Source organism: Diorhabda carinulata, chromosome 5 (assembly GCF_026250575.1).
Source record: "Diorhabda carinulata isolate Delta chromosome 5, icDioCari1.1, whole genome shotgun sequence".
In the NCBI taxonomy this organism is placed as follows: domain Eukaryota; kingdom Metazoa; phylum Arthropoda; class Insecta; order Coleoptera; family Chrysomelidae; genus Diorhabda; species Diorhabda carinulata.
The window spans coordinates 20,022,978-20,049,905 of record NC_079464.1 but is presented as its reverse complement, the minus strand read 5'-3'; the positions used below and the strand labels follow the sequence as shown (position 1 = coordinate 20,049,905).

The 26,928-nt window shown below is 31.7% G+C and overlaps 2 protein-coding genes across 23 annotated transcripts in view; both read left to right on the top strand.

Moving 5' to 3' along the window:
* The window catches only part of LOC130894382 (rho GTPase-activating protein 21-B), a 237,408-nt gene extending 224,824 nt beyond the window's left edge, over positions 1-12,584 (top strand). For 21 of the 22 annotated variants that reach the window (XM_057801193.1, XM_057801171.1, XM_057801192.1 and 18 more), the window contains one exon: positions 7,673-12,584. In XM_057801193.1, coding sequence (XP_057657176.1) covers positions 7,673-8,547 — 875 coding nt within the window. In that variant the 3' untranslated portion in view covers positions 8,548-12,584. Of the gene's footprint in view, positions 1-4,610; positions 4,724-7,672 lie in introns of all 22 variants that reach the window. The other variant, XM_057801194.1, reaches the window with a different exon arrangement.
* Positions 12,585-15,567: 2,983 nt separating this feature from the next.
* LOC130893668 (receptor-type tyrosine-protein phosphatase N2) overlaps positions 15,568-26,928 on the top strand; it is a 34,180-nt gene continuing 22,819 nt past the window's right edge. Inside the window, exons 1-2 of the mRNA XM_057799941.1 lie at positions 15,568-15,801; positions 25,626-25,719. Coding sequence (XP_057655924.1) covers positions 25,629-25,719 — 91 coding nt within the window. The 5' untranslated portion in view covers positions 15,568-15,801; positions 25,626-25,628. The remainder of the gene's footprint in view (positions 15,802-25,625; positions 25,720-26,928) is intronic.

Genomic DNA, 26,928 nt, shown 5'->3' with positions numbered 1-26,928 from the left:
CAATACATAAAAATGATAATTTAAATAGGAAAAATATAGGCGCATTCGGCATACTTAAGCATCATAGGACAGGAAAGAAATATACTTTTAACTTGGTAATGGCAAATAAGTTAAATTAATTCATGCAAGATCTTGCACTCGTAACTTTATCGTTTCGTTAGTATGTTTATTGCATACAAATAGGAATTCTAGGGGAAAATCTAGATACTTTTGAATTAAGAACCAATCAAATTTCAGTCATATTAACTGTTTATTTGTAGAATTAACATTTTTCTCTTCTGTAGTAAGTATATATATAATATATATATATATATATATATATATATATATATATATATATATATATATATATATATATATGGGTGATTCCGTTCTAACTGTGATTTTTTGTATTCAAAATTTCAAGATTTTAAAATTTAACTTTTCTAACTTTTTTATGCATATTATTCATCTATTTTACTGTAAAAATAAAACTCTAAGAGGAATTTACTACAACTTCAAAGTATCACGAGCAAGACACAAATGTCGGATTTTGAGTTCCACGGTACTGACTCATTTATCCACGGTACTGACATGGTAACTTAAGATATTAAACAACAAGTGCATCAATTTTCCTCAGTTTGATCATAAACATTAGAATTTATAAGGTAATTAGTTTAAATCATTTGTTACGACAAAAAAAATTAATAATTTATCGGTAAATTCTATGAATGGACATGACACGGTACTGACATTCAAGTGATGTAGTATAAGTTTTCTTTAAGTGGCAAGTTATATTGTATAAAAATAATGTTTAAATATCTTAAGAATTATTCAATTAACACAAAATTTTTATTAATTGATTATTAATTAATGACTAGTACAAAAAAACAATACAGGACATTGAATATCACAGTTAGAACGGAATCACCCATATATCAACAACAAAAATCAACAAAGTTACTATATATATATATATATATATATATATATATATATATATATATATATATATATATATATACTATATATATATATATAGTAACTTTGTTGATTTTTGTTGCTGGCATTTATTTATTTTACTTTTAATTTTTGGAGTGTCGGCAACCACTCAGAAGAGAAAATGGTTAGTTTTGGTTTGTGGCATGCAATAGCAAGAGTCTTGCATAACGTCAAATAATGTGCGATATTCATTATATGCAATATTTTGACGACAATATCTTGCACCAGGTCTAGCGGCCTTCATTATTAACATCTGGATTAGTGGAAATATTCAAGTTAGTTTGTGAATATTCTGTCAAATCCTTGGTAATTGATCTGAAAGACTGTAAAAACTTTTTTCCTAGATAATTATTTGTTGTTAATGTAAAAAGTTTTTGAAGATAATTTTCTATTAGTAAATAATTAACAACAAAAATATACAGTTGTAATTTTTGGGTTGATGTGGATAGTTATCAGTCTTGTCTTAATTTTTTCCACAATTTGTTCGTAATATATTATTTCATATTTAAAATAGTTTTTAACTGGCGCCGACAATGGGATGAGCGAAAGTCTTCTTAACCCAGATATGCCTGAATTTTTTTTTTTGTTTTTATTTTGTTCTTTCTTATTGTAAGTAGTTGTTTTTATGTCTCTGAAACATAATCATTTGGAAATTTTCGATTCCCATCTGTAGTTTTTTCAAAAATGACTGTCCTTTTAGAAGGACTGTAGGCACTTGAATACTATAATTTTATTTTCTATAAAAGTAAAATTTTATTTAAAACAAAGTAACATAAATTTATTCAAAAAATGTATAGAAAAAAAATAAAGTTTGATTAGATTTCTTTCACATGGTAAGGCTTAAAACATACAACATGTAATGCAGCATCACACTTCTCACACTTGGTGGAGACTTTTTTGTGGCACATGCGACACCTGGTTTGCTTCCCTTGTGTCACAATTAAGTGATCAATACGATCATATCTCATCTCACAGTTATGTGATTGTGACAACTTCGATCTCTTCGCAAATTTTCGTTGGTTTCCTTCTAAAATGGTCATGACTATTCTCCTTCGAAATCCTAGATGATCCAGTTTTCCATTTTGTTCCCTGTGAAGTTGCCATGCATTTTGAACCGCAAGATCTAACATGTGAAATATAAGAGGAATGTACCACTTCTTTCCTCTCAAACCTATTCTGTAGAGACTTATATTTTGATCTGCCCTGTCAACGCCTCCCATATATTTGTTATAAGTAAATATATTATGAGGTTGGTCTACCTTAATTTTCTTTTTTTCTTTGAGAGAATAACGACTAACTGAATGAGTAGGGTGAACAGGCAAGGCATTGGATGCTAAAGTGACAACGTTATTGTCATGCCATTTAACAACTACAGTGTTTTCTTCGTTAGTTTTGTATTCAATAAAACCTCTACTTTTTTTCTTGAACTGGGATTTATTTGCCAGTGGACATTTTGATGTGCGATTTTCTCTTATGGTTCCTGTTATCTTCAAATTTCTTCTAGTCATTTCACTCAGAAGTGGTATAGTCGTAAAGAAATTGTCGCAAAAAATGTGATAGGGAAAGCTTTGAATAGAATTGATTATGTCGGTATATTGCAGAATCACAGATGGTCCTAAACCCAGTTCCTTATAACAGGGCTTTATTTCTGATTTGGCACCTTGGTACGGCTCTACCCAAATAACATACCCTTTGCTGGTACAACCTGTTCATAATTTGTACCCATAACGTATGGGTTTACCACGTATGAATTGCTTACAGCCATGGCGACCATAATAAGGCACCATGGCTTCATCCATACTGTGATTGTCAGTTACTGGTGCATACTGTTGGAATAAATTGTTCATTTTATTTATCAATAATCGTACTTTGGCAAATCTGTCTGTCTTGTCTAAATTCGTGTTATCACAGCAATGTAAATTACTGAAAATATACTCAAAACGATCTCTAGATAACGAATTTATAACAAGCTGATTTTGCGTGTCAGAAGAATTTTCCCAATACATTCTACGTCTGGGTAATTTTTGATAACCAGACAGTAGTAGGATGGCGAAAAAATTTTTCATTTCTTCTTTTGTTATGTTTCCAACCCTATTTTTGCTTGTAGCGTACATATTAGAATAGTAGACAAATAAATCTATAACTTCGTCACCCCAAAATAACGAAAACAATTCAATAACCGAATTTTCATTTTGAACAATTTGTGGTTTTGGAACTTCTATATTATTAGGTGTTAAGTCTTGGTTTCTCCAAGCATAATTTTTCTTCACATATATATGTTGGGAGTTTTTCAGAAGACGTTTTACATCCGACAATGGCAGATTTTCTTCATTATCATCACTACCTGAATCGCTTGGTAAAGAAATATTAACATCTTCTTCAACATTAGGTTCAAAAATTTCTGCCTCGGCTAGAAGTTGCGATCCAGGCAAATTGTTAATATCTAAATGATCTTCATCAGTAACTTCCTCGCAAGAATTTTTGGGCGGCATAATTGTAAGCGATATTTCATCATCAACTTCATTGTGATCATCTTCTTCAATGATTTGCAATAGTTCTTTCAGAGTGAGACCCCTGTAAAAGAATATCGGTTTGCCTACTGTCCTTCTAGAAGTACACATGATTTTTCTGATACTGATTGATTAAAAACGGTTCTTTTTATAAGCAAGCTGCATCAGCTAAAACCTGATACATACATTTACATGCATGTTCAACGAAAACTAAAAATAGAATAAAACAAAGTCCTCAAAAACTTACCCAACTAAGCGGAAAGGTAAAGGTTCGTCCATCACAAATTGTTTTACCACGTGCTCAATAAAACAATAAACTTCCACTGATTTTGTAAAAGAAATTTCAAGAATAATGTTTGGGGTGACATTTGGTCAAGCGACATCTAGATTCAAATAACTGTATCTCAAAAAATTTAACAAAGATTCCTGTAATATTCAGTGTCCTTTTGGTAGGACAGTAGGCAAATCTGAGTTAAAAGAAAAAAATCCTTCGATATGAATGATAGACTTTATAGTTTTTACGCCGAAAAGTATATTTTACAATTATTATGTATCTGTATCGAATAACATCGAATGAACCTTCGAAAATGATAAGAATCGAAGACGAAGGATCAATTGACATTTTGAGGAAATTAGGAAAGACGTTTAAGATATTTAATATAAAAAATTTTTAATTTTAATTACTGATTTCGAGATAAAACTAAGACAAGACTAAACATAAAATGAATTTTAAATTATTTAATATAATTATATTTGTGGAACGCCATATCAAAGTGTCTTTGTAACTGTAAGTTATTTTTTTTTAATTTTTCCATTTTAAATCGAAACCAAGTTGTGTTTTGCATTATTTTATTTTTTCAAAATTCTTATATACATGACAAAATCCTAATGTGGTCGATGTGATAGTTTTAAAATTAAATCAATGACACAAATATTGCATGCTTATTAGGTACGGTGTTTAGTTTCGAAAGAAACTTCAAATTGTAATATTTCTAATTTGTAAAAATTAATAACATCAGTTTTTTTGGTTTTAATTATATTCGTTCCAATAATACATAAAAAAATCATGGTCTACGAAACTTTGTGTTAAACAAGTCTACATATTTTATCAAAAATTAGGTAGAACTCCTATACCACCATTAAGAGGGTGGAGGTCAGTCAAACCGCCAGGTGGTGTACCTCAGAGACCCCCTAGAACTCGTCAAATGTACAACAGGGTGTAAAATTATGAGGTAGAAGGCTATGGCATTGCGCTTAATCCAACGCTTCTTTGTAGGTGTAAATAAGTTAAAACAAACGAAATATTATCTCGAAAAATATTTTTGATTGGAATAAAATTAAATTTGAGGCTTGAACTTATTTACATCTACGTGCTTACAGCGGTTTTTGGTTTGGTTTAATAAATTCATTCACTTGAAAAATAAATTTAAAAAAGTTTGTATCCAATTAATTCACATTGAGCATAAATACTCTATTGAAAATAATGGAAAAAATTAACTGTCTATTATTCATTTCCAAAAAAATGTACCAAAGTTTATTCTAACAAAAATATTTGTAAAAATTGATTTGTTAAATAGCAAAAATTTAATTTTTGTCTTAAGAATATTCAAATATGCTAGATTTTATCAATTTTCTTTTTTTTTTAACAAATAAATAATGTTTTTAATATACCAGGAGGTCTAAATTACATAATAGCCCTCCAGAAATTAGTGTCACCCAAGTTATGTGACATTTATGAACATACGTAATACCTGGGCTTACGCGACCTCACTTTGCGAGATTTCGAACACGGCTTTTAAAATTCTCGCTAAAGTCGCATCCGCAATCGCGCACAATAAGCGCGCGAAGCAGCGAAGTATGTGTGTGGATCCGATTCGCATATTCTTCGTGGGACGTTCCCCGGACGTTCCCACATTCGCTGATTGCTCAATCGTTCAGTAGCAATTGTTTCTTTAAGGTGTAACTAAAAATTGCCAAAGCGCAAAGGAGTAATGCATCTGCTGTAGTTGTTTCACTGTCCATACCTACTACAAATAAACTTTTATCGAAAAAATTACAAAATGTGCATACGCTAACTATAGTGTGAGCCCGGCGCGAACCTGTAAGTGCAAACATTTGGCAGTCTTATCCACGCTTCGCGTTTCTATTCAAGTCGTGATTCACTTGCGAGTGTGGATCGGCCATAACTGACCTCGGTTTACGCGATTGGTTATTTAGCGCGTGCTACATGATTGTATTCAACTAGTAATGTAACAATTGATTTGTCCTTGACGCGCGTGGCATGATCGCATTAGTCATTAGTACCTCGTATCTTTGAATATGTTCACATTTTCTAGCCGTTCCTTGCTTGCTGTTTCATTGAAGATATGAATAAAAAGATGCTCCAATGAGTTAAGATATCATATGTGCTAAAGCGATTTTTCTTATATGGCAACTTTAAACAGCAAGAAGGTGAAAGCTCTCCTGCTCCACCTGTAGTTGCTAGCAATGGCTGGTTAGAAAAATTGAAAATACAATTGAATTTGTATAAGTCTCGTATAACTGGTGTAGCAGCAAGCGCAGACACAGCACTTGCGTCCGAATTTCCTACGCAGTTATACAGTTATATACTGCGAAAGAAAATTTCTGCTTTTGTCGTCTTCAATGTAAATGAAACCTGTCGTTATTGAAAAAAATGCCACCCGAATTTTTATTTCCAAAGAAGAATGGCAGGCAAGTGGTTTCAAAGCAACCAAAGATCGATTGATTCTTCTTTTAGGCGAAAAAGACTCTGGAGACTTGAAATTGTAACCTTTGCTGGTATATTAATCGAAACACCTCGCGCTGTGCGCGGCGCCGATAAAGATAGCTTACCAGTTGCTTAGCGATCCAATCGAAAAGCTTAGGTAACAAGAGAGGTATACAAAACGCTTTTGTCCAAATGTCAAAGCGTACTGCAATCGTAATAGACTGCCTCCAAAGGTTTTTATTACTTCTTGACGATGCACCTGGTCAGCCACCAATATTGGAGTCACTGCAGGGTTTGGAAGTAAAAATGATGATTTTGCCACCAAATACCACCTCAATTTAAAAGCCTATTTAACAAAGGGCTGTAACAATTAGATGATTACTCAAAACCGATGAAAATGCCCAACCTTCAGCACCAAAGAACGTCTGGAAAATTATATTTTGTTCTTGTAAAACAAGATGCGGTGCAGTATGTGCGATCCAATCGAAAAGTCTTTGTAACAAGAGACCTATACAAAAAACTTTTGTCCAAATGTCAAAGCGTATCGCAATCGTAGAAGTACTAAAACTTTTGGAGGCCGTCCATTACTCCAAAAGTTTGATTACTTCTTGACGATGCACCTGGTCAAAATATTGTTGAAATTTGAATTTTCTTTTGTAAAAATAGAAACAAACGCTGATAGAGTTTTGATAGAGACTTGTTTTGTATTTTTTTTAGTCTCAATAAAATGCAATGCAACGAAACATTTATTCCTATTTAATAATGATAATAATTATTTCCTGTATACTTAATAATTATTTCCCCTCCTTAAAAGGTTTTTGATTTTAATTAATAAAGAAAACAAAAATTAAAAAAAAGGATCAAAATCGCGGCTCATTCTGAGATTATGTTTTACTAGTATGTTGTCAAAATTGTCATTTTTAGAAACCATATTTTTATGTGTTCATGTCCTTGAATTTTTTTTTAATTATTCATTTAGCGCTTAATAGAAGGGACATAAATAATTGATGGTCTCTTGGATATAATATACAATATAACAATAAATAATATAAATAAGAAAAATCAATAAATTAATGACATAGAAAACAGGGCAAGTACCCACCAAAAACAAACCATTATTTTTAATAGTATTTTCAGTGCTGTTAATTCTTGTTGAAAGTTGACATATATATTTTATAATCCTGTTTTTATTTTTATTTGCAAAATCAGCATCATTTCATTTAATATTTTTCCAGCTTATTCTATTTGTTTTTGTCTTGTATTTGTAAAAAATACTAAAGTGAGTGAATAATGCACTAATAATTACAACTAAACACTTATAAACGTTATCAAATTGAGCGTATTTTTATTAAGGTTACTAAAAAAAATCTACTTAAAACTCATGTTCTAATTATTACTAAACCGATTCTTAATTTAATTCGAAAAAATTATATATACTCTTTTTTTATTTCAGAATCTTTATTGAGTACGATGACAAAACTCATCGATGAAAGGCTAAAAGAAGAACCTTCAGTTTTATCTGGAGATGGAATCCCATTCGTGGACGAATCACCGGAAAAACATCCCAAAAATTTTTACCTGGATAAGGAGAACATCCCACAGGCTAGTGACTTGTACAGAAATCCTAGTTTACATAAAAACCAACTCAAAATGTCGAAAAAAGAAGATAAAGAATATAAAAACGACAAAGAAAAAGAAGAAGATACGATGGCTATGGAAAAAGTACCTGATAATGATAGAAACATAACCAAAACATTGATGTTTTCAAATAACAATAAATTTAACCAGAACGGAACTAAGTTGAGACGATCCGAGTCTTTGAATAAACCAGAAAGAACTGTCTCCCCTCTCAATAATAAATTAAAACGATCCGAAAGTTTAAACAAAGCGGGAGATAGATTAAAAAGATCGGACAGTTTAAGTAAAAGCGAAAAAACCGAAAGCAATATAAATAGAAAGCGGGAAATAACGCTAAGTAATCGCAGATTCAAAGATTCAAATAAAAACAAGAGGAAGAACGGTATGCCAGACCGTTCTATAAAGAGAAGACACACCGTAGGCGGAACTAAGGATCCCGACAAAATCACCTGGGTTATGGACAACAAAAATCAAGAAGTAGGTGCGAACCAAGTACCGAGGAAAGAGAAAAACCTTCGTACCAGTTCTCCGGATTTGAGTACCATGCGTCGCGATAGAGTTTGTTTCGAAATAAATTTCATCGGACCTGAAAATATGGTTGTAGCTGTCAGCCAACATCTCATAGAAGCTCGACCTCAAAGTTTTCCCGAATCTTCTATGTTTAAAGTGCCTCTAGAATCTCACGTGTGACCTAAGAAGTTTTGAATCACAAGACAAAATAATGAATGAAAGGAACACAAAAACAATTTCACCCACCACAAATTTTATCCCACAAAATTTTTAATAAAAAATATTGAATTTCTCTTTTGACTTGATTTGAAAAGTATATGGTAAATTATCGGAAATGGGGCTCTATCACATCGGGAGAGGATGTTAGTGGAAAATAATTTTCGAATGCAATACTATAAAGAAATATTAGCCCCCCATAAAAAGTTAATGGAGATTTGTAGGTTTGTAACAAAGTAGGGCGTTAATGTGAAGATATTAAAAATCGAAAAAAATCAAAAAAACAACAAACGCTTTGTGCGAGGATGGCCAAAAAAGAAATCAGAAATTTTGTAAAAAAAATATATATTTAATTATGAAAATGATCCTTATTCATTTCCATACAGTTTTCAATAAGTTTCATACTTTTTTATAAACCGCCCATGTCACTTCTTCGTTTTTAGAAAAATCTGAACTATTTTTTAAAATCTGGATATAGTAACTAATCAGAGGAGGGTAAATCAGGCAAATAGGGTGCATGAGGTAGCAATTCAAACTTTAATTCATTAATTTTGGTCAATAAAATAACATATTTGTGAACTTATGCATAGTCTTGATGAAATAATATTTTTTTCTCATCAAAAAGTAGTTTTTGCTTTCTTTGTTCGCTCAAAAATACTTGCCGTTAACGGTTTTCCTTTTTTAATGAAAATTATCCCAAAAAACAGATTCTAGGATCTTGCTTGTTGTTGGTGTATATAGTTCAAGGTGTCATGACCGATCTGAAAGATCTTTTGTGTCCCCTTTTTGTTGCTATGGTACTGCCTGATCTATTAATCCCACTCTTCGTCTCATATTTGTGTGATTCTTAACGTGGTAGTTCATTAAAATCTGTTATCCAACATTTTTCCATCATAAACGAAGAAACAAACACCCAAAATCAAATCAAAGTTTTCAAATTTTCTTCTTCCAGTCACTGAAAATATTCAATATTGTTGACAGTTTTTCTTTTCTGATCTATTAATCCCACTTCTCTTGGAAAGTTTATAATACGGGATGGCTCTAGATGCTAGAAATCTTCGTTTTCTATTCCCGTTCCCAAGTTTAGTACTCTAGAGCTACGTAGTCTTTCATACTTCGAAAGAATGTGGCTAGAGGTTTCCTATAACCTTGCTTGCAGACAAAACGGTTTTCATCTTATTTAGACACGGTTCTACCATTTCATTCTCTTGTTTCGATTATTTTTTATCTTTGGTGTGAAATTATATATCCTATCCATGGTTATAAAACGCTAAAATTCTATTTTTGCTATGAAACTTCACTAAATTCGAGACTGTTTTTGCTGGGTCGTGAGCCATCTAACACACAATTTTATCATTATACAATTTCCAGATAATATGCGATGCAATACACTTTTTTCAATGTCTATTATGTCTTTTGTTGTCTTTGTTGTTGATTTTTAACATGGTAGATCATTAAACTCTGCTACCCAACATAAAAGAAGAAGCAAACATCCAAAATAAAATCCTGAACACACTGTTTACACCAACATTCACAATTACTCTGTCTGACGAGCGTTTCGATAACCAAGCTATCGTCTTCAGAGACTAAGGGTAAACAGTTCACTTTCAGTTTCTGAAGATGATAAGTTGGTTATAGAAACGGGCGTCAGACAGGTACATTTCAACAATTTGTAAGTAGACAACGTAGTACTCAACATACAAGAAGTATAACTTATTGTAATCAAAAAAATCCACCAAGGAGCTAAATTTCCATTTCGAGCAGATATAAATGAGAAACTTTCATACTGTAATATTTTTTTAAGAAGTGAGAATAATTTGAAGTTGATTGGAGCCCCGCTTATGAAATATGTGAAAAATTTTAGTGTCCCTTAGTCTTATCATATCAAATAGAACCAAATTAAGGAAATTAAAGAATTGTTGTAGATAAAGGTGAAGAAGTGTCGTAAAGTCCAATTAAATTATCTTGTGGTTCAGTGTAATAAAAAAAATCTTAGAGGTGCCTTTAAAAAAACGGAAACATCAATTTTTTAGACTGATAAGTGTCCAGTGTGCAATAATTGTGCATTTTAATTTATTTGTTATATGAGGAATTGGAAATTTTGGAACAAAATTAATAAAAAAAATCAACGTTCGTGTATATAATTTTTATTATAGAAAATTATTTAAAAAAAATTAAATTATTTTATAATTTCGAGAAAATTTGTGATACATATTTTAATTGATCATATTTTATAGATGTATTTTATTATAAAATATATTTTTAGATCAAATTAGTTATTATATTGGAAAAAAATTCTATTATCTTGTATTCTGATTATAAAGGTGTTTTTGATTCTAAATTTATTATTTATGTTCCATAATTCACCCATACATTAAACTGCAAATTATTTTAAACAATTAGAGGAAATAAAATTTCTTAAGAACCTATAAACAGTCTAGACCCTTAAAAGTCAAATCCTACTGACAAAAATTTTTTAATGGAACACAAAATTCTTAATATAGTTTCATAGGTATTTACTGGAGTGACGACTTTTACTTCTTCAATGGAGTGAAAATAGTTACCCAGCAATTGTATGTTATGGAACAAAACAAAATTCATATCGAGTAAAATCAAAAACAGAATTAGATCCAATAATTTAAAACCAGACCAAAGACACTTTCAGTCGATCATCTTTGAACATATGTTTAGTACCAATTTTTCTGAGATTATCTTTGATTAAAAAAGTTGAAGGCATGTCTTTGTCGACTTCAATGGATATGTACCACTTTGAAACCAAGATTTTCGATAAAACAGAATACATATAATAAGACTTCACAATACGGAGTACATCCAGATTACAAAACTAGAAACAAAGCTTTGGTTTGGTAAAAATTTCTTGCTCGATATTTATAACCTAACCAAAATTAATTTCAGTTAACCATTTTTGAACTTCTGTTACATGATTATTTGTTAAATCGATGGAATTTAAGAATATAGGTATGTTGGGGTTTAGACTGGTTGCAATTATCTAAGAAAAGCATTTACTTGTTATTTTTTTTCTATATAGTTTGCTTTGATTACTATGTGATTGAGAATAATTCCAATTTAAGCAAATAAATTTGTGATATAACGCTAGATTATTAGGCTTGTACATAGAAAGTATTGTACGTTTGTTCAATATCGATTTATGCTCTACAATGTGTTTCTATTTAATCATCCATAAATATGATTCTCATATATTAGAAACCAGTTTTTGGATATATGAGAGAAGCTAACTTAATTTAAAAATATATATAAGAGCTGCAAGACATCGTACAGAATAATAACATTCATTATATGATTGGGTAAATATGAAATTTTGTAAAAAATAAAAGAAGTAACTTTAAATTGAAGTTGTACTTCCATAAATTGTTCAGATTATTTCAAAAATTACAATGTGTAACAATAACAATTGAACTCACTGTTTACTACCATTAGACCGATGCAATTATATTATTTTGTCTTTTGAGGCTTCCATAAGTTGCTGGTTCATATCCGGCTCGAAGGACCAGATAATGAAATTGTTAGTATTGTTGTAATGGTAGCAAATATCAGTTTTAGTAAGAATATCAACTAATGTTTGTTGATACAATCGTTAAAAAAAGATTATTACTCAATTGTAATACAGACAGTATATAATTGTTAATTATAATTGAAACACATTGAATGATCATATATTGTAGCATATATTTATAATTTCACTTACAGTATTTTAGTACTGTGCCAAAAAGAACTATTGTATTGATTTAAGGAAAGATTAAGCTCGACATACATTGTTTTAGGATTATAACATTTTTTGGCTAATTTTGTACATAGACATTGCTTGTGAGTTGGTGTAAAAACGGTAAAAATATTAAATTACTACTAGGCTGTTTGTATCTCTTGCCTGTTATTGTTTTCATAGTTTTAAGACCCAGAAATGTATGTGTTGTTGTAACTTTGTGACAAATTGTAAATATATTTTCAAATTATGCACCAAACGTTTTTTAATTTAAATTCCTCCCGATTACAATGATAACAAATCTGATAAGGACCCGACCAACGTCACATCGTATCTAAACTATTCGAAAAACTCATTCTACGAAGAATAAAGAAGACTTCTCTCACAAGAATTTCCCTCGCCACTAATTTAAATTTCGACAGGAACATTTGTAAATACAAGTTCATCGACTACACAGCTTTAGAAAAGTAAAGAAAACTGCTCTGCTGTATTCTTCGATGCTAGTTAAGCATTTGACAAGATCTGCAACAACGGACTGCAATCGAAATCAATAGAGAGAAAAGTTTGATTATTTTATAATTACATTGGGGTCCGTTACTTTATACACGAGGGTTGTCTGACAAATATCTGACTTCAACCTTTAGTTGTCATCACTTATCAATATAATTTGGACAAACCTGGATCCAACGCTATCTTCTAAAACGAAAAAAACCGTCTAAACATTGTTGTGGACGGTCCAAGCTACTGATATGCTCGTCGCGCCCCATTTGAAATTAGAAAAGGCCAATGTGCTTTGGGAAACCGATCAGACGCTGTGAGGCTGTGTTTGACGTCTTAGATGACCATTTCCGGTTAAAAGTACGGTCACTAGTCGGATTTCGCGCCTATTCAATTGGACCAGTTGTTTGATAAGAGAGGCAGAGGGTCCATCTATATGTGCCTTCGTTTATCTCATGCCATGTGTCTCTATTTATCTGCACCGAGCTCTGTATGCTGTCCTCATGGCTTCGAATTGTATGACTAGATCCAAAGGTGTTATACCTAGAAGTACTTCAAGAGCCCTACACTTAGACGACCATGTGAAATTGAGATACGTGGTAAGGTTTTAACCATCGAGGCATAAATCCTATGGTTGTTTAGTTCAGTGGACATTCGACGTTTGGAGAATATTGCCCTTCTCAATTTTATGAGACAAAAATTCAAAAGGGATATTGCCAAAAGCCTCTTCAATGTCAAGGAATACCGTCATATCGACTTTTCCACAGCTCAATGCGCTCTTCACTTTTCTCACCAAACGGTGCAGAGCGAAGTCCGTAGATTTACTAGTTTGGTAGGTACATTGTTGGGTATGTAATGGTCTTAAGACTAACTGTCAAGTGTTAGTGAATTACAAAGGACGAACCTGGTCCGAAAAAGGAAAAGGCGGTTTTATCGGTCGGAAAAGTGACCCATTTTTATGATATTCATGGCATTGTGCTCACCGTCTAAATACAAAAAAATAAAACATTAACAGGAGAGTAATAGGCATCATTGCTTGATAAGGTGAAGGACGAAATTGCAAGAAAGCGATCGACATGCACTTCGAATTGTTTGACAGTCAGCAACTTTTTCCTGTTTCCTAACCTCAAAGTTTCACTTGCAAGAGAGAGATTATCAGAAGATTAGAGATTAGAGTACCGTTGGACTAACTATACAGATTGTTGAAAAATAAAAATGATTACAACAAAAAATGTCATGTTTTTTTGTTAGGAAGAAAAGTTTTTAGACAACCTTCATAGTTTATTCATAGGATATTACCATAGACCGAATACACAACAATAGAAATATTTCTGTTAACGCAGCCATCCTTTTTACTTATCAAAATCCACAATAAACTATTTTGTGACAAAGAAATCGGACAAAAATTACGCTCGGTAGAGTAGATAAAATATATATTTATCTCTTTATCTATGAAGAAAACTCAAAATAATGAAATATAATTAAATACTATAATAAATAACATTTCTAATAATGTCTTTATTATCATGTACACACACATATATAATTTGTAATCATACAAATTAGAAGATAAAGTTCAGTTCCGTTCCTAATCTAATTGTTAAGTAAAGTAATCAATTCTATCAATGTTTGCGATGAAAAAATCATTAAACGATGTGATAAGGTCGTTGGTCTGTAACTGAGTGGTGCAGATTCTAGGCAGATATATAATTGGGTCATTTTTTTTTAATGAGACAGTCAGACTCAACTTTTGTTTACAGTGTTTGTCACGAGCTCTACTGTCCCATTCACATAAAAAGCTCGGTATTTTCGTATAACCCAGCAGTTGACCTAGCAGAAGGCATATCATTTTGAAATCGCCATCCACAAGCCATTGGTGCTCCACATATTTGATGTTGCCTAATAGGGTTCCTACATTTTCATATGTTTCTTTCAATTGCACGGAATGGACAACTGGAATGGAAGGCGTATTTACTGCCATTATATAGAACTCCTTTTGAACTTCTTTGAGAGGGATTAATAAAAAGTTTTCACTGAGCTGTTTCGTGATTCCAAAATATTTCATACGCTATTATTCTATTACTATAGAATACAATTGAATTTTTGATCTCAGTTTTGAGTGTAGAGCTTCAGATTTCTCTTTCGATAGTTTTAAATTTCTAACCAAATCATTTAATTTTTGCTAGGGTAAACAGCTGTGGTTCATTGCGTCTTCCTTGAGTGAATTCATCCTCTGATGAAGTGGCCTCAATCTCTGATTTAGTGTCGCTGGTGTTTGATTATTATTTGGCGGTAGGGAATGAATCCTCACGATACAAATTATCGATTGGTGAGTTAACCAGAAGTGGTGAAAAAAAAACTAATTGCGTTGTTGAAAAAGGGGAAAAACTGCTTAAAGAAGATCTAATTAATTTCGTAATAGATTTTGATGCAGGATGGTGCAACTTTATTGAAAAAATAATCTATAAAATTACTTTTTTGACAGGTTAGCAATAAGATTTGAAACTTTAGCGTTTTAGTTAATAATTTCTGATTAGCCCTCGTAAAATTATTTTTTTTCAACTATTGTATATCGTCTTCGAAATCATATTCTGTAAGTTATCTCGCACACATTTTCCGTTAAAACAGTTCCATTCATACAGGTTTGTGGTTATTATCGTTTTTCGAAACGTAGGAAATAGAGATAATAACAACTGAAAAACAAATTAATCGCAACGAAATTGATGAAAAAATTCGTTCCTGAATGTCCCTTGTAAAATCGATTTTTCCTGCCTACACGGTACGCCTTCGCTGCCAGTGCGACGCCGACTCATTTTCGAATCCCCAACGAAGAGCGTCGACCAAACATTACGTTTAAAATATCGAGGGGCTGTGTCTGCTTCACATAGGCTTCAAAAAAAAAATTATTTTACTGGAAATATTGGTGGTTTATGTAGTTTTATAAAATATGTTGTGAGTGACTTAAGTGTTAACACCTGGTGAGTTATTTTATCTATAATTATCAGTGTTGAGTTTCTGACACCTGTTAGGTGAGCTGTAACCTTGGATGCCCGATGTCTATATTTAACATCTACCCTGATATTTTCGAAGGATGTTCTACATTTGACCTTTCATCAAAATCAAATCGAAACGAAGATCTTGAAATATTACCATTAATATTAATATTAACTTTAGGCATTTCTGCTTTCTGAGGCATTGTGTCGAAACATATTGGAGATAATGGGAATTGACGTCACATGGTTAAAATATCTTCTGGACTATGGAATTTATTGAACAATTGAGCAAAATCATATAGTTGATAAAATATCAGAAAATTATTTAGATTGTGTAAACCTATAAATTTAGTTAACCTTTGGCATTTTGTGATGTACGACCTGATTCTAGTTTATTAGCTTCACAATTCACAAAATAAATTACTCGACTGAAAGCAATAAGAACAGGCGCTATAGGGTGGTTTCCTCTAAGATAAATGTATAGTCGCATTAAGGTACAAAGCCGGTCAATAATTTTTGCCTACCCTATAATTGGTGTCATACAGAACAAATAAAAACAATACGAGCAATAGATAATAATTTAGTAATAACAAAAATAACGGTTTGTAATTGTTTATAATATTTAAATTTTTGATTCATCGATATAACTTCCTTTTGCTTTTATTATTTCGGCACAAAATTTTGACATTTTCTTCAACAATTTCGACAAATAATTTTCGACTATTTCGTTTTTAGGATACTGCTTTTGGACATTCCTGTTCAATTTCTTCCACAACTTAATCGAGTTGAAATCGGACGACTATTACAATCAAATCATTAATTTCAATATATATTTCCTCTCCAAGCGTGTTTTACAATCGGGATTACACATGGATCTAGCATCTTTTCTTCCTTTGACCTGCGCAAAAACACTTTTGACTCAAGTTTGACTCCATAATATCCTCCCACACTCTTCACGTGTCCAATTTTTTTGTTCTTTAGCTCACTGTAACCTCTTAATTTTTTTTTGACGTTTTGAAAGAGTTTTCTTCACTGCCACCTTTCCAAAAAGGCCAGCTTCTCTCAATCTCCTTTTCACTGTAGAAGTACTCGAAGGTAGATCCCTAGATTCGTTGATCTCAGCTGCTATTTCTGGCCCGGTGAGTCATTAATCATGTTTACTAATCAATACAATACGTTTATCTTCAGCAGTTGTGATCTTTTGAGGACGATCTAAACGTTGTCTATCGCTGAGACTAAACTACAATTATAAACATCGAAGAGATAATTCACAGTTAAATAATAATAAACAAATCAGCTGGTACTTGCAAGTTTTAACTCACTCACCGCTAAAATATAAACATGCGTTCGTAGAAAGTAAAAAAATAACGGACATTATTATTTTTTGTTTGTAGAACGATTTCGGCTTGACAATATGAAAGATTTTGTATCATTTAGAAATTCAATTAATGGATTCTGGATATCGCTTAACTACCGAGTATTTTCATAAAAAAGCATATTTTTTACTACATTAACACTACAAGCATTAAATTTAATAGTTACTTAGCTATGAAGGTTGTCTCAACCTGAAGATGTCAGTGACAGTTGGCCGTGTCAGCTTGACTGACGACGAGCGTTCGATGCAGCTAAAAACTGCGAGAACTAGCGATATCATCGATAAAGTTCTTCAAATGGTACTATCAAAAGAGCCTTCTAAGTTGGAATTTCTGGAGCCGTTGGTGATATTCATACTGAACACACTGATTTCGTTTATTCGACTTTTGTCAGTGATTCTTTGAAAATAATTCTGAAACTGACAATTCGAAGAATAGAAATCGAAAGATGGGTCAAAATCGTGTTACCAGAATTGAAAAATTATGAAAAATTTATCATACAACTATCTTCCAAAAGTATTAGGCACAAAGAATTCGTTTCAAAAGATAACAATTTATTATATGTTTAGTAAATAAATCATATTCTCTCTTATCTCTTCAGTACCTGAAAACCAGACTTATTTGGCTTTAATCGAGCCAATAAGGCTTTAAAAATGTTTATTCTAATGCGCTGTTGTCGATAGCCTCTTCTTTCTAACTTAATACGATGGTCGTTCAGTACCATTTGGTGAAATTTTTCTATAATATCACTGGTTGTCGCAGTTTTTTGGCCGTACCAAATACTCGTCGTCAGTCAAGCTGCTCGATACTCAATTTTCACAAAGACAAACTACTCGTAAACTTTTCAGACGACTCTCGTAACTAACCCATTATATAATATTATGATTGATGTATTGATAGCGGTTATAAGATAAATACTTATGTTGATAAATAATTCATAAATTAACTAATGCTGTTATTACGTTATCATTAACGAAAAGTGAATCGAATGCGAGTTGGGATTTTTGTTGGTATATGATTGGAATAAGGATTGAAAGGAAAGACTTGCTAAATGTATTCGCGGATCCCAAACGTATTAGAAAACTGTATATTTGGATGTAATATTGGATATGCAACCGGAGAAGTGGATTTTTGTAGCTCTAAACAAAATCCTAGAAGTCCTGATTGATACAAGTGCCGTTGAAAAAGTTAGTCTAGGTTAGAAGTTACAGCGAATGGTTTATCGCGATTTTCTCTTTAACGGTCACAGTTATGTAGAAAATATAGGTTATCAAATTTGTGGTTTAAGAAATTGCCAACAAAAAACATTTTATTCGTTTTTTCGTAACACTTACCGCTTACGAAAAAATTTTATTTCAAAATTTATTATTCACCTTTGAGGTAAAGTATTAAATGGTGTCTCTAGTACGTTTTCTTGTGATAACATTCTTATTTTATTGAAATAAATAATGAGATGTAAATAAAGTACATAAATATAAACCAATCATTTTTTTAAATATTATTGATATAGAAATTATTCTTGTGTATTTATTTATAATTATGGTTCTTCTTCTGATACCATGTCAATCTCCATCTCTTCATTATCTTCTGCATCTTCGATTTTTATCGTTTCAACTAAGAAGCGCGATTAATCTACGTCTTCAGTAGGATCATCATCATGAACATCAATAAAAGTATCGGGTGATACATTTAAACAGTTCTGTCTGTGACAATCAGCACAAACTGGTGACCAATATATTTTAGCTTTTCTGCAATTGAAGTTACATCCTTTAGTGAAATTACTAATGTCGAAAAAAAAAGACATACATAAAAAAATGTCATTATTTTTCAATATATTCTCCCTTTATCTTTACACACTTTTTTAGAACGTCTGACTAAAGCTTCTATGCCACTATAAAAGAGTCAAAATTTTCGTATACCGCTTGTTTAATTTCATCGTCGCTGTTAAATCTTTTACCAGACTATAATCAAGATCAAGGCTGTATGGTGGGTGTTCAATCGTGTACAGTAGCCTTGGAAAGCGATTCATTGCGGAATGGAGCATTGACATCAAGCAAGCATACACTTCAGAACACCTTGCGATAATTTTTGACGCAACTGCTTAGTAAGTCAAAGTTCAAGGTTGTTTTTAATTCCTTAAAATCAATTAAAACTTTCGCAGTCCTAAAATATTATGGCCATCACTTTTTTGGTGCTTTTCGCGACCTTTGCCTTTTTTTTGGCAAAAGCTTTCCTTTCCCATGACACTAGTTGTGTTAGGATTATTTTTAATAAATAAATTAGACTTCCAAAGTTCATCAATGGTTCGTTATATCAAGGCTTCTTTTAATCTAGGACAATCTGTCAACTCAGCACAATTAAGCTTCATATATAAGTTTTTATTAAACTGATTGAAATATGTGTCTCATATTTGTGGATCATTAAATTCCCGGTATTCATTAATGAAGTCATCGCACCCAATTAGAAATTTATTAAATTTTAAAAACTCCCATTTCATCTCAAGTATATTTGAAGTTGAATTTATTATTTTTAAGGAATTAGTGAGTTGTTATTGATATTACGTTTAGTGTTGATATGATTTTTGTTAATTAATTTTATATTTGAAATTCCGTTAATTATTTCATCAATCTCTTATCTTCACCAAAATCTTTACACAGAGGTTTGGAAAAGTAAACAGGAAAAGGCACTTACAGACACAATAAAAAACTGTTTACTTCCGTGTTTCTACGGAGTCATCACAATTATTATATGCCGTCAGCTATTACTTCATACGCAGTTCACTCATGGAACTAATCTTTTTTGTATGTCAGATCATAGTATCATTGCCCGTTACAACTGATCGGATTATACTTTCTTGGTCCTCGCAGCAAAACTCTACAAATCGCTCACAACTTGCACTTATTTTTGTCATATTCAAATACTCATGTAGGATCTTTAGAATACTGTTTTTGAAATGCCGGTCGGTGCTGCAATTACTTTTTTTAGGCGCCGGTCACTTACATCAACTTTTTCCACCAATTTAATGTATTGCGTAGCAGTCACCATCACAGGATCTCCCGCACGTGTGTCATCTTCTAATGATCCTCGTCCCCAGAGACCAATTTTTAATTATTGGAAATGATGGACACATTCACAGTAAACAGCCTCCATTTTGTTTTTGATTTGTGCATGGAATGAAGCACCAAGTTGAAATTTTATGTAAAACTTGTTGAGACTTGTCACTGCATAAAGATTTCTGCGAACGCACTACGTAAAAGAGTTTTTGTTTACAAGAATATCAGGAATGGGTAAAAAGGGAGTCTTAACTGGTTCCAATTTGTTATATTACTATGTTATCTATCCCTAGTCTAGAGGGTTCAGCTCATTGCCAAGCCATACTAGCATTTGGTAGTAAACAAGATGTACATGTTGACGTCCAGCACTATAGCAGAAGTGTAGATGATTCTACGGGTTTTTGAGAGTTAAAAATCTGTGATTCTTCTTTTACAGGTGCTTTATTTATACATCACCAGGAGAAAACGGATACCATTATGATAAATTACGTCATTAGAAAATGTTTTCTTTTTATTTAGGTTGTCACTTTATCAGTTTTGTGGTAGATATTTTATTATTTATTATCGACTGATGTTTTCGCTTCTTTTTCAGTCCAGAAGTGTTTTTTCGAAGATCCGCCTGAGAATTTTCATTTTTGTGGTATCGTTTTTGAATGTTTCTGGCCTTAGTTCTTATATATAGATCTGATTGGAAATTCTTGCCTTTATTTCCTGTCTTAGGTATTTTTTCTCCACTCTACGTTCTGAAGACATCTCGGATCTCATTTGCTCTGACTACTTGTCGTTTTACCTCGTTTTCTACGTCTCCAAGAATTGTTATATCAATTCCAAGGTACTTTAAGTCCTTCACTATAATAGTTAGTTCTAATTTGCATCTAATGGGCGGTTATTTGTTGGTAATTTCTTAAGCTATTTGATAACGATAGTTTTTCTATTGAGTGTGATTATCATTGAGATAATCACGATAGACCATTCGTTGTATATTTGATATAGAGTAACTTTTCTATCGGTACATGTATCAATAGTGACTCTTAGGTTTTGTTTAGAACTAAAAAATTAAGGTTCACGTGAAACTTCAGCTTTTCACTAATTTTTTTTTTGAAAATGAATTATTAGACTAGAGCGCCATCTGAAATAGAAGTAGTGTCAAATGAAAACAAGGTCAAAATGTCAAGAAGAAAAACGACATAAAGTAAAAAGTCTCTATAGTTAATGTTTCGATAAACTGATAAATCGTCTTTATTTTGAGTCCATTTTAATCATTTTTTTGACGTTTCGATCTAATTTCAGTCTATATCAAAATATGTATCGATATTGCTAATCAAACGTCCTATTCCCTTACTCATATTTTAAGAATAAGTATATGTAAACTGGTTAAATTAAATATTAGGGGTTGTTAATAACGATATATAACGTATTTGCTAAAGATGATGTCAGAAAATCATTGTGATGTATTCTTTTATTTCAGAGCTTATTCCATTAAACAAAAATGTTTACTACGCCTTTTTGGACCACCTTGTATATTTGTGTACAAAATTTCAAACTATTAAACTAGTTATTAATTACTTTTATGTGTCATTTTTTGACAATTACTTCATGTTATGTTTGGTTAGGTTAAAAAAAGTAAAACTCTCGCGTCGCGTTGATTTATTATTTTTTTTAGTCTTTTTTGTTGATTTTTTTTGTTCCATCTTTCTTCAGAAATCTATACCTGATGTTAAGAGATAACAAGTTTTTCGAAAAACACATAGAGGTAGGATCTTTTGAAGTATTAAAAGTAGAGAAAGTTATTTTTTTTTTCAAATGATTACGTATCAATATTGATTTTCTCGTGAAATAAATTAATGTTCTAATTAAAGATGAGTAGTCGTTTCTCGATACCACCGATTCTTGGACATTGGTATCGGTATCTAGAATCGATCACAAAAAGTCGATACCGATACCAGTAAAAATTATTTTTTAATCCAGTTTATATTGTTATCAAAATGAAATTATTATATTCTGAAAAATTATTTGTTGAAATATTTGTTTTTGTTTAAACCACAGTCTGCCTCGGTATATTTATTGCGCCGAAAAAGTAGTTCCATATCGTCTTTGAAATGTTAGGTGTAGAACTGTAGAGGGTAGAAAAATACTGATTTCAAAATAACTTGGATAATAATTTTGATTTTTGATACAATAATCAAAAAACCAAAGAACTAAAATTTTAATTGATGATATGATAAGTTAAAACTATTAAAAACAAGAGAATGTACATCCACATTTCTTCGAGATATTTATTTTATTTGATAATTTCGACAACTTAACCTTTGCGTATGGTTTACATTTTTTTCATTAGAAACTAGAAATAGGAATAGATATTTTAAAATTGGTTTTTATATTGTTCAAACAAATCATGATTATGTTTCTAATAAGAGAACTTTTTCCACAAGTGGCTATTATACATCGATGGTATCAGTTTCGAGAATCGAGAATCGATTTTTTAGGTATCGGTATCGAGAATCGAATAATTTTGGTATCGACACTCTCTAGGTCTAGTTCTAGTTCTAATGAACAAAGTTGTGATTTGCTTTATGATTCGATTGTGTAAATGATTGAGAAAATTTATCAATTCATTCATTTCATACTGTATTATTTTTTATATTAAATAAAAACATACAAAGATATCATTTGTTTACTCATAAAAACGATCTTAACTAATCTTTCTAAACTTCCTGTTCAAGATAACTATCTGTAACAAATCAATATTAATCTCTTGAGGTAGACTGATAAAAATACGAATCATAATATATATTCTTAATTAAAACATGTTTCAGTTATTAACTCTATCATTAAAAAGATTTAATAAATGAAAAACCGATTAAGAAATCAAATTTCTGTTACCTAATTATTCATACTAATCTACTAAGAAATTTTGAATCTTAATTTTCGAGAGTAAACACCCATTAAAAACGTTAGTATGTACTTCACATTATTATAACAACAAGAAAAATAATCATGATTGAGTGTTCTTATCTTTACATTAAAGAATAAAATAAATAATAACCGTTAAACTGTTTATTCATTCTAAATATAACAAGAACAATAACCAGGTACCCTATTTGTGAGTACTTAACCTCATAAATTTCAAATTCTACAAAAAAGGTTTTTATTTATATGAAATTATGATAATATGAATGCAATTACCTTGGAAATCATTCTTCACTTTTCCAAAAGTTATTTCCTTTAGTTTGTAATAATTAGGGATCATTCATAAATTACCGCCCATGAATTTCTTGATTTTTATCCCCTCCCCACGACAGCTGATCACATTTGTGGGGATTCCCCCCTCCCTAGTGTGACTTTACATATTTTGCAAATTACATTTAGAATTTATTGAATGAAAACAGCGGCTCCGAAATCATTTTAATTATTTTTTAATAAAATTCTATTATGAAAAATTGATTTTTCCCTAGTTTTTCCATCTCAAATATGTAGCAGTAGTCAATTGAAATATTTGTAGTTTTATTAGAATTTACAAAATAGAGCCTATAAATTTCACTTAAATTATTTAGATATTTTTTATCATTTATAGCATTTTCGTTCTTAAGAATGTGAACCATTTCTTAAAAATTTTGAGTCCATTCCTTTAAATTATTTATAACTGGCATAGCAGCCACTTCGTTCTAGTTTGGTTTGTTAATGTCTAGAACATTAATTGTGTCAACATCTTTTCAACCATCATCTTCATCATCCCCACAAAAAAGTTTTCTGGCGCGTCTAGCAGAAATTCTTTGAGGACGGCCATAGTTTACGGCCAAAGGTCAAATTATAGTTTACGCTATTATTCTTGTTTTGTAAGTTAAAAATCACAAAATAGCAGAACTAATAACGACGTTGTTTTATCCTCGAAAGTCAGTGGTCGAAGCGAGTAGGAACAAAGAAACAAACAATTCGTATCTTATATTTACACAGATATATTTCAAAATTTAGGACAATTCCTGTCAAACTTAGTTGACCCCCTCCAACCCCCTTAACGCATGACAGAATTTATGAATAGCCCCTTACTCGCAAAATTAATTTTCAAAATGTAAAAACACCTTGAAACTAGTCAATCAAACACAAACAATTTTTGGTTATTATTGAGATTGGCAAGATTATGGCAAGATCAGCGACTACCTAGTTAAATAAATAAAATATGGAAAGACAAATCTATCATAGCTGATCTATAGCTGATGCTTTTATCTTCCCCATTGCAACTTACGCAGCGAAAACATGGGCTTTAAACAAAGTAAAAGAAAACCGAATAGGGGCTTTCCAAATGTGGGTTTACAGACTATTCCTACCAGTATTATGGACAGAACACCGAACCAACATATCCGTATTACAAGAAATTGGTCCTCGTAAAAGGCTGCTAACCAGAAAAAATCGCATGTATCTGCAGTACCTGGGACATCTAGCTAGAAGATCAAGAGCAATGGAACGATTAATCATAGAAGAGAAAGTCGAAGGCAAACGCCTACAAGGTAGATCTCCAAATAAATAGGTAGACCAAACAAAACCCTTAATAAATATGAGACTGCATCATGCCGAAAAGATTTCACAGGATAGGCAAGCATGGAAACAACTGCTGAATCAAATATAAATGGTCTCATTTCATCCTTTGGAGGATAATGGAAAGAGGAGTATAGATGAATCTGCACTACCTGAGACATCTAGCTAGAAGATCAAGAGCAATGGAACGATTAAGCATGCAAGGGAAAGTAGAAGGCAAACGCCCAAGAGGAAGATCTCTAAATAAACAAAACCCTTAATAAATATGAGACTGTATCATGTCAAAAATATTGTACAGGTTAGGAAAGCATCTAAACAACTGCTGAATCAAATATAAATGGTGTCATTTCATCCTTTGGAGGATAATGGAAAGAGGAGGAGTGAAAACTACAAATTGATCAATCATCAAGGTAAATAAGGGTGAATAATTATAGCTGGGGTAGACAAAACAAAGATGTGAGCGCGTAGGGATTCCCACTACAGATATTCGAGTCCTGTCAGCGGTTAATTACTTCAAAATTGGTTAGGTTTGGTTAGGTCGTTTGGAAATTCAATCAATCCCAAAAAAAATAAAGTTCAAGCATACGATTTCATTCCAGTAGCTGCTAAATGATAGATTTCTTGTCAGATATATTGTTCGAAAAAGAACCGCCGGATTTATTTTTTTGGGGCATCCAAAAACTATTCTTATCTAAACATAGCTCAGAATTTTGAAAGATGCATATAATAAGATCGAAGAAGAATTTTTTTTGTTAGGACAATATTTCGGACATTCCATAAGTTACTTTTAACAATATTCCATATTTTTTAAGTTAAATGATGCTGTACAATTTTTATTTTTCATTTTCAGGCCATGCTGTGGCCCAGCAAGGCGCTGAAGGTTGCATCAGTGTTTCTTGTCCTCGTCGTTAACTTACCAGATTCGTATTCTGAGGGAAACGTTGGTTAGTATTTATTTAAAACTATCAGCGAATATCTAATAGAATCAACTAATGCACGAATTAAAATAATTTTAAGAAAAAATTTAGTCAATGTGAAATTCATGTGAAATTTATTTACATTCTTGTTTTAGTATATTATTTTTTGTTTTGAATTTATTTTTTCACTTGTTTCTACACAGTTTATTTATAATATTTATTTGTTGTTCAGACTGTGAATAAACAAATTTCGAGGTATAATTGGCCGTGTGGAAAGCATGGTTCCCTTAAATGAATTCCACAGGAATTTTGAACCCCGGTGCGGTCCATGGACCCGCAACTGAACTTTCCCCGTTCAAAGTAAACAAAGCAGTTTTTTCATCCTTCAAGTAAAGTGTACCTTCGAAGAAATATAATGGAAAGATTGCATTTGAATAAAAAGTGCAAAAATTATGTATTTTAGGCTTTCCCTTGGGCATCATTTTTCTGCGCTTTTAATTTTGAATAAATTTTTCCCTTATTTTTCTTGGATGCACATCCCATATGAAGTGTAGAAATACAAAAAAAAAATTTGGGCATAGGCAGAAGTTTATAAATTTTGGTTGGGGTTCAACTTGTTTATAGTCTTGCTGCTGATGCAGAGTCTTGTACCATTACACAGTTTCGTAATAAAATAACTGATTCAAATTGCACTCATTTTGAAACTTTCCACATTATTCGGGAAATTTCTAGAACATTTCAAATCGATTACAATAGTTTACTCTAGTTTTAGAGCTTTCCAGATCATTTCAGAAATTTTTAGAACTTTATAGGACACTCTAAATTGATTATAATAGAACTTTCTAGATCATTCTAGAAATTTTGAGATCTTTTCAAAGGTCCTTAGAAAGGGTTAGAAAAGGACAGAAATATATGTTTTTATATTTTCGTCACCCACAACCACCTGCCGCGACCAAACACCCTTACTATGGAGACCAAGAGGTATTTACCACCCTAACGGGAAGTTGATTGGAGTTGGTGGTGATAGAGATAGAAACCATGTCTTCACATACTAACTAATTAATTAATTAATTAAAAGAAAACCTATACTGAATGGGCAGCTAAGAACGGCAGTCGGCCATACTTCAGACACGGAAACGGAAAATTCTAACAAAAATGGACGCGAGAAATACATTTTCTTCAAACGTCAGTACGCTTATGTTTTATGATCCCACGCCACGATCCCACGATCTAAAT